Source organism: Lotus japonicus, chromosome 1 (genome assembly GCF_012489685.1).
Source record: "Lotus japonicus ecotype B-129 chromosome 1, LjGifu_v1.2".
Taxonomy (NCBI): Eukaryota; Viridiplantae; Streptophyta; class Magnoliopsida; order Fabales; family Fabaceae; genus Lotus; species Lotus japonicus.
In genome coordinates this window covers 106,215,639-106,225,441 of record NC_080041.1, presented here as the reverse complement: position 1 = coordinate 106,225,441, position 9,803 = coordinate 106,215,639, and the positions used below count along the sequence as shown (strand labels likewise).

Sequence of the window (9,803 nt, the reverse complement as noted above, 5' to 3'; positions counted from 1 at the left end):
AATGAGATTAGCACTAATTATTCATCTACTTGGTCTTTAATTGATCCCGTTGATGAGGGCCTAATAACTTTGTAGCTATTGAATAGATAATGAACCAATAATCAAAACCCATTAGAGATAAGTCTTTATGAGTTCTATCAGATAGCTTATTATAATTTAGGTAAAAATCTAATAGATGGGTGAAATAAAATAAAAGCACTGTAATGAATTTCATTTTAAATTTAAATAATCAATCAGTACTAGTTTTATGATAGTTTGAAGTTTCTATTATGGAATATTACACAGTCAAGGGTTGTTGTGTTTCAAACCACCAAGGCACCGCACCAAGGAGAATACCAAAAATAGAAAAGTCAATTCGTTTGACCATACCGGGTCAATAGTGATATTAAAAATATAACAGTGAGAAAAATCCACACTATTTTTTTCTCCTTTCATTTGCATGGAGTGATGTGAGAAAAAAAGTGAAAATTATGTATTCCGGGTCCGTTTAAAAGGCTATTGGACACTATATGGTTTAAGATGAACCAAAAGATTTACAACTAAGTGAATTTTATGTTGAACAGATGAGATGATCGTAAGCGAATTTTACACTCAAACATACTTAAGTCGATACGTTTTTAACGTCATTCCAAAGTTGTTTACATACAATCATCCTCTCAAAAGGCTTACAAAAAAACTTCACCAAAGCATAAATGCCTCAAGTCGAACTCATGTCACGTTTATAATATATACAAGTTTAATTGTTCATCTAGGAAAGTGTTACTTATCATCCTTTAGCTTATCTCTCTCCACCATTTTTTTAAGCACATGTGACCTCTACTAAGACAATCTTGTTCGACCCGAGTATGTTAAAGATCAAAGGTTTGTCTCCTGAGAATCAAACTTTCGATCGCAAAAATTAAAATAGTCATTTTTTACAACTATAGCCGACATCAATCAGATGTTCTCTCTTCATTTGTATACACGTTAATATTTATAGCATTAAAAAAACAAGTGAAATCAATTTGTGAGATAACATGATTTGATGTTAGTATTACACTAGCCATGCATATATATTAATCTCATACAGTATGTGTTCTAATCTAGGTCTAGAAAAGATGTTAATCCAAAACTCTAGCAGACATAGTAAAGAGAAAGTAAAGGTGTAATATAATAATGAATAATCCTAATGCTATCTTAATTGGGCTCCTAGGCCTCAAATCCCGAGTCTAAAGAGTTGGTCGCCTAAAGGAAACCTCGCCTAGCCGTTATGTAGTCACGCTAAGCTCTAACTCTGGGCGGGTCCTATCATGGGCAGGTCCCGTCCAGTCCTGTATGTCAATATATTTTACAACACAAGTATTTTCCCCGATGGAGATATTCATATATTTGTTTATTATTTTTATAATTATGACTTTTAACACTAAAAAAATATAATCTCTCATACACCTTATTTTCTCTTCATCTCATTATTCCTATCACTTATTCACTTCATATCATATTGAGTGAATGGTTAAATAGGTATTGTATTGGACGGTGACAAGTTGATCTTTGTAAAAAAGAAATATATCGTGATCTCTGATTGTGTAAAATGTCAGTCAAGTTAGTAATCCTTACATGCCAACGTTTTATCTGACCACATGAACTAACTTGACCGACATTTTACACAATCAGATACCATATAATATTTCCTTCTTCTGTTTTGCTAACGCAACACTTTAACAACAATTTTGCAATTCACTCCATCATATTATCACATCTATCACTGTCCTTGCTACCTTTGGACCTCACTTTAATGAGTATCTACACACTATTTTCCTTGTGTCTAAAATTATTTAATGGATAAGGGAAAAAAATATATAAGGGAAGCAAATGAATTTATGTCACAATGACCAATACTAAGGAGGGGCTAAATTGTTACACAGTGGAGCATAAAGGATAAGTCAAACTCTGAAGGGTGTGTCCTCCACCACATAGAAAGAGAATAAGAACTTGCTTCATTTTTCTTTACAATCACAGACAACAATGGTGTCCCTGCAGAATTCTCCTACACTTCACCGCACCCTCTTCCTCAACTCTTTCCCTCAGGTACTTTTCCTCTATCTCTCTTATGCTTTCACTTGGTGGTTTAATATTCGTTCTCTGTTTCTGAAACATGGGCCAACCACAGAAGCATGGTGCTTCTCGTTCACCTAGAAGAGAAGGCATTTCCTTCACTGTCAAAGCTGCCCATGAACCTTCAGCTTCTTCAGCTGGGTTTCTTTCTCAAGGTTGATTTATTTTCTTTTTGTCTAATTGAGCTTGTGTTCAAAGCTATCATTGTATATGTATGTGTATGTGTATGTGTATGTATACCTTTATAGTACTGATTTTGCTTGTTTTCTGAATAGCATTGTACAAGTAATCTATTAGCTGGCATTTAGGCACTACCTTGTTGCTCTTTGATTCTTCAGTTTCCAAAGGATAAGTGTGTGCCATGAGCATATTGAACTTGTCTGCATATATGGTCATCAATGCGGGCTAATTAGCTTCTGATTAAGATGCATTGCGCAATGTACATCTTGTTACAATCAAATAATGTACCTGTTTGGATGCAAACCAAAGAGCATTTATTGGAGCTTATTTAGTGCATTTTCTAGTAGATAAGCTTCAATAAGCTCGTATCCTAACGGGATAATGGCGCTCACAAACATCATATAAACCACATATGAATTATCTAGGATATTAACCTTGTTATTAGTGTTTTAAGCAAGATCAGCAAAGCATGTTTGGGAATGAGAATACTAAACAACAATTTGGTTAGGGCTTCAAGAATGACACAAATGTGAACTGTTTTGAGTTTCGATTATCAATAGCTACTTCCTATATCTGTGTTGTAAACAACTTCAACAATAACAACAGCAACAACAACAGAACTATTAGAATCTTTTCCACTAGATGGGTTCTACTACATGGATCACAAGACATGATAATGCCATGTGACATATTTGTACACAACGTCATTAGAGAATTGTCTGACATTGAATTGTTACATTTACATTGGGACATCATCTATCCTGTTTTTAATTCGTTTGTGATACTTTGGCAGATAGACCAGGGAGGCGCGAAGTGATTGCCATTGGGACTACTGCCCCATTAGTATTTCTGTTCAGCCAAAACTCAAGCTCTTGTAAGATCCCCATTTTGTTAAGTTTTCCATATATAATGCTACTAAATTGTGCTTGAGTAGGATGGTGCAAATGCTGTTTTTGCCTCCTGTTGTCTTTCCTAAATACTGAGGCCTGACATCTTGAGGATATACCCTTGATATGGCTCAGTTGCTGCAGAAAATAAGAAAGGATTTTTGCCAGTTACGGACCAGAAAGATGGATATACATTTATCTACCCTTTCGGGTGGCAGGTGAGCATTGTTTATGCACTTTCTGACCAATATGACTTTGCACCCGTTTGGATGCAAACCAAAAAGCAGTAATTGGAGCTTATTTAGTGGATCTTAGATAAGCTCCAGTAAGCCTGTATCCAAACTGGCTCTTTAGTATCTATACTAGTTGATTTATCTATAAAAAGCTAAAGTGGAAATTAAGGTAGCTCCTTCATTTTTATTTTATTTTATCATGGGGAGTGGGCAGGAAGTATCGATTGAGGGTCAAGATAAGGTGTTCAAAGATGTCATTGAACCGCTGGAAAGCGTCAGTGTTAATATAATCCCAACAGGCAAACAAAATATTAAAGAATTTGGGCCTCCTCAACAGGTTAGGCTTGTATCAGAGCGAATTGCATTGTTTTTAAAAGGTTCAATTGCGTATTTGATTTTAATCCTCTAATTTTGGTTGCAGGTTGGAGAAACTCTGATAAAAAGGGTTTTGGCCCCTCCAAACCAGAAAACGAAGATAATTGAAGCAACAGAGGTTTGATGTCCTACATCCCTTCTCCTCTTTTACAGTAACTTTTGTTACTTTTTTTGGTAGTTAGACTCCATGCACATAATGTTACATTTGTTCTTCATCCATATATGTATGTATTCCATGTACAATTCTATTATACTAGTCTCATCCCATTTTGAATCTCAAACTGCACACAAGATATGGTTAATTGAAGGAGTAAAATATTATGCTTCCTTTACCACCATTGAAACTTTTGATCTCACTTATTCTTCCTTCATATGCTCCTTTAACTTTCCTGTGAAAGAACAGTCTCTGATGTGTCTCCTCGGTGAATATTTTGTGCAAGTATCTATAAGATGACTTTCATAGTTATTTATTCAGCCTCTGGGTCTGGGATAGCTTTGCCCTTAAAAGACGAGATATTGTGCTAATGATCAATTTGACCAATGTGGATATTAGCATGATAGTCCATCCAAATGTTATTTTGACATGTAGACTATCTTAATTTGGACTGACTTAGCTACAAGGAAATTGTCTTCACATAGTATATTAGCTTGTTTAACTTACCTCTTTATCCAATGCAAAACTGAAAGATGATATTGTGTATTTGTGTTGCTTTTGTTTACCGTGCCTCGGGAAGGCTAAAAAGGTCAGATTATAGTGATGATAATCTTATGCAAATGAAAACAGACCTTATCTAGTTTAAATTAGGGAATTAGGAAATCATGTTATTGCTGGACCCCTTCATCTTCTTCAAAGTTCAAACAACTATTATAGTTTAACAACCAAGGTACTGTAGTTTCTGGCAACTTCCCCAACAGCACCCCAGCATAGTAGGTGAACACCAGATTTAGGTGGTTGTAATATTCATACTGATATTGTAGTCAGCAAATTGCGAAGGAGACTAAGCCACGGTATAAAATAAAGTTATAAAACGAATATTCAATTTTTTTGCTTTTGATTTTGAATAAAAGATCGGATGCCTGTTTAACTTCCTGAGGGTGTATTGTAAGAGCTTGCGTAGTTGTCGTCAATTTGTCATATGGTGTTTGGAAGTACATAGTTGATCACATGATTTTGATCATAGGAAAATGATTTGTGGGGAAACTTATGAGATAGAAAGGACTAGAAAAGAGAGAAATGATAGATGATTTATGTGGGGTGTGGTTAAAGTTAGGGTGCTTAATAACTGAGCTCGGTGTTCATATTGTTTATCAATTGATCTTCCAGACTCTAGAGTGAGAATTACTACAATTTAGGAGTCTCTCATAAAGATAGTTTCAACTTAGAATATTGACCTAAAGAATAGGAAGTCATTATTTGGTTAAAACTTAAAAATCACTAACAAGTAACAACTCTCGGAATTATGTAAATTGTTAATTGGGTAACTGTTGTCAAATGCCAAATATTGAAATTACAAAGTGTGTTCGTATTAAAGTTGTCTTAAAAGTAAAAGTTCTTTTTGTTAATGGGACAAATTTGTAGCTTTGGAAAAATGTGCATTGGGAAATGTGCTAACCACTTTCAACCCACTTTCAAAGCTTAATCAAACACACCCTAAATCTTAACTCCTTTTTTTTAATGTTAAGGTAGGTGTCACTGATGAACAATGTGAATTATGATTAATATTTTTTGTGTGGAAATATAGAATGGCATTATCTTGTCACATTCAATGGAATTACTCTTGCATCAAGTACCTTCATGTACAATGTTTGTGATCTCCAGTTCTTATATGAGTTTATAATATGTATATCTCTGCAAAAACACTGATCATAGCTTGTTCCATCTGTCTACTACTTCAGCAAGATGTTGATGGGAAAACATACTATCGATTTGAGTTTATTGCTCAAGCTCCAAACTACACTCGGCATGCTCTCAGCACAGTCTCCGTTAGCAATGGTATGGTTTAGGGTTTAAAGCAGGGGAAATTACATAATTGACTTTTAATTTTAAAAAGTATTTGTCTTTCCATTTTCATTCACATTTGATTTAATTGTAAAAATATCACTTAGTTTCTTATTTGTTTGCTGGTTGCTTTCCTCTTGTAACAAAAAAAAAAATTGTTTGTTGTTTTAAAAAATGTGCCTATCCTTGTAATGTTGTATCCACAGTGTTACTTTTTCTTAAGAAATGTCCCGGATTTAACTCTTTTGTATGAAATAAAATTTCATTGGAAAAGTTAGTTTCGCCATGATGTAAATGTTCCAAACGCGAACAAAATTGTTTGTCATGGATAATGTTACTTTTCCTTAGAAAAATAAACATTATACTGCAAAAGACAATCAGGCTACAATTTTCTTATTTTTACTCATAAATATTAATTATTATTTGCAGGTAAATTTTACACCCTAACCACAGGAGCAAATGAGAGAAGATGGGACAAGATGAAAGAGAGATTGCAGACAGTCATAGAATCCTTCAAAATTTCCAATGTTTAATAATGCTCATTTATTGTTACTATATTAGAGATGATAACTCTTCATCAGCGAGAATGTTCATTATTGAGCTTTGTAGTCCCAAGCTTTGTCTGTTTGCAATATAGCAATTTATGAGTAAGTCTTTGAGGTTTGTTAGATCAGAATTGGTTTTAAGAAGCCATCAACAGACTAAATAGTAAGACTACCCACAATGGTTTCAACATTCAACACCCTCAACACTCCACTTTTTCTCTTCCCAACACTCCACATCACCTTCTCTCTCCAGTTCAACACTTCATTCAACTTTTACCCACTCCAATGGTTTTTCTTTCAACACCCTACCCCCTACCCCACCACTTTTATTTCATATTTTGATTTAATTTTATATTTTTCTTTTTATGATTTCATAAAATTAAAATTTACGATAAAAATTAAATTAAATAAACTGATTTAGATGTTAATAATTGTTGGGAATTTGGTTAGAAGAATTCTGGGTGTTGAAATGGTACTTGTTGGGATCCATTTCAAAGCAAAGGGATAGTAGAAAGATAATAAGATGAATAAGATGATGGAAAAATTTGGTTTTTTTTTTCGGTGTCCAAATCAAACGAACCAAGTCTCTATTTATAGAGAAAAAAAAAATCATGAATTTTGGTAATTTTTTTATATTTTTTAAATTTTTTTTTGAATGAAATAATTGAGTTGGAAAGATTAGGAAAAAAAATCGCTCGGACCAATCAACGCGTGACACGCGTCACCCTCAGACCGTCCTCTCTCTCCTCTGACGCGTGGCACGCACGCGCCTGTCGTTGCCCAACCGACGCGTGCCACGCGTCCCACCACGGTCCCGCATGCTGCCACGGCCTGCCCGTAACGCGCCCTGTCTGCGCGTGTGTGGCACGCGCCTGGCATCAACCAACCAGGCCGTGCCACGTGTCACCGCGGGCAGGTTTCAACACAGTTGAAAATTTTCAACACCTCTCTCCTCCAACTTTCAACACTCACTTTCAACACCATTAAAACCCACTTTCAACATTAAACTACCCACTTTCAACACCATTGTGGGTAGTCTAACTAGGTGTTACCTTTTCTAAATAGCAATTCTGAATTACCAATCCTTAGCACAAAGACTGCATTCATTCTTGTCTTAGTTCGGGTTGTAACTTTTAGTAACCTTGCCTTACTGTGATGGGTGTAATGAACTCCTTTCTAAAGATTGAAAGGGTAGGGTTCCATAAGAGTAACACCATGCCAATCCAATGTCATAGCCTGTCTTTTGTTAGTTTTAACAAGAAAATGAAAAGAATAGGCTCACTACAAAGAAAAGAAAAGAAAAAAGTAGTCAATCTTTTTTTTTCATAGCATACTTCTTAGAGCATTTCCAACTTACGTTTGGGTTCTTAATCCATTGGAGAAGACTTTTGGTTCTTAAAATTAAGAAGCGATGTCTTTCATAAGGTGTTTTGCTTTATTGAGTTCTAAAATATAAAAAAAAATTATCTCTCATTCATCTTCTAATATCAGTTGGAAAAGAAATTGACCAAATAAAAAAATAACATAAGAGGGTCTCAGAACAAATTTACCATTTTATTTCCAATGAAGGATACAAATCAACAAAAATCAAAAGATGTACAAAAGACGAACTAAATTAAAAGATTTACAGAAATAAAAAAATAAAAATCAATAGAAGAGGAAACAAGAGGATGGAAGCTCTGATCCAATGGGTGGAAGCTCCAATCTGGTGGTCACGCACTGTGATTTGCTCCAATCTGATAGTAGGCATTAGCTCAGATTTGATTGGAACATCTAATCTCTTGCTATGGCCACAATTGAATGAAGGCCATGAACTATCAATCTGAGAGCAAGTTGAGAAAGAGTGGAAAATGGGAGAAGGAGGAGAGGAAAGTTGAAACAGAGAGAAAAAAGGCGGAAAGGGGTGGGTATAGAAGGAGAGTGAGCACCCGCCCCACTTTCTTAGGTTAGTGTTGTTTCAGGTCAAGAGAATATAAAGAGAATGTAGAGGTAGTAGTAGGTCAAGGAATATGGCTAGTAGTTTTTTGCTCACTTTTTTTTTTCAAAAATAGGCTATATTTATATCTTCAAACCACACAAATTTCCAATTTTACACTATAAATACTACACATTGTAATATTTAACACAATTTCTTTGTTGTCAATACTAATCAAATGAGTATTTAATTACGAGAAGTTGAACTCATTCAAGCTTGGAAAAGAAACCATATGAAGCGAGTTATTAACTTATCGATTGATCACAAAATGAAGGTCCTAACTAGACCTCAAAATAGCCCCAAAACATCAAGCATGGTTTGATTAATGTCACATGCTGGACCATGCAAACATACTGCCACCATTACAAGAACCTGCAATAATTAGATATAGTTCATGTAAATAACACACTCATAAATCCTAACTGCAGGACTCACTCAAAAAATCCCAACTTTCATAAAACATGCAACTCTCCATTAGCAATTTCTTGGATTATAAGGAATAATGGTACAATGGGCATGGGATTTGTGATGTGGAATCCAGATGTAGCTCAAATAATAACAAAGAATATTATTGGGCAACGATGGACACCTGACAAGAGATTTTATCAAAGAACATGAGAAACCCACATTCAACAGACTCACTCCATATATAATGTCCCAAACATGTAACAGTTGCTACCAAAATTACAAAACCGGTAGAAACTTGACTATGTTTGGTTTAACAAGAAATCAGTCATGACATGTGTTCCTATCTTATTTGCTAACAAAATACTCTCAAATTATAACTGCAATCCAAATTTAAAATAAGGTTAAAATGGAGAAGAATGAGAGAGGTATCCAGATAGATGTGATGTGGAATCCAGATGTAGCTCAAGTAATAACAAAGTACATTATTGGGCAACGATGAACACCTTACAAAGAGATGTTATCAGAGAATATGGGAAACCCATATTTTCAGACTCACTCTTTGATTACAATGTCCCAGACAAGTAACAGTTCTTACCAAAATTTAAAACGGTAAAAACTTGACTATGTCTGGTTTTTAAAACTAAAAATAATCAGTGATGGCATGTATTCTTTTCTTATTTGCTATCTTAAATTCCTAATAATCTCAAAGCCTGATTGCATGACTGGGTTTCAAAAGTTGAAATGTGAAAGATCTCTGAAGAGCAGAGGATTTGAGATGTGGAATCCAGATGTAGCTCAAATAATAACAAGGTATATTATTGGGCAACGATGAACACCTTTCCAAGAGATGTTATCAGCCAACATGGGAAACCCATATTCATCTGACTCACTCTTGGTGTATTATGTCCCAGACATGTAACAGTCCCTACCCAAAATTCAAACAGGGTAGGGACATGACTATGTCTGGATTTTCTAAGGAACAAAAGAAAAGGTTCAGTAAAGAGTAATGAGATGTTTTCCTTCCTTATTTGCTAAGGTAGTAAGAGTTTACCCTGTAAACAAGTTCAAAAACTAATTGATAGATTAAACAACCGACAAGATATGATA

General features: G+C 34.8%; 1 protein-coding gene across 1 annotated transcript; it reads left to right on the top strand.

The window, feature by feature from the left end:
• The first annotated feature begins 1,880 nt into the window (after positions 1-1,880).
• Positions 1,881-6,422, top strand: LOC130728811 (psbP-like protein 1, chloroplastic). Its single transcript, XM_057580383.1, has 8 exons — positions 1,881-2,067; positions 2,150-2,249; positions 3,068-3,148; positions 3,297-3,379; positions 3,609-3,731; positions 3,816-3,887; positions 5,666-5,762; positions 6,198-6,422. Exons 1-8 carry the CDS (start codon positions 2,005-2,007, stop codon positions 6,299-6,301), a joined length of 723 nt encoding a protein of 240 aa, XP_057436366.1. The 5' UTR covers positions 1,881-2,004; the 3' UTR covers positions 6,302-6,422.
• Positions 6,423-9,803: the final 3,381 nt, after the last annotated feature.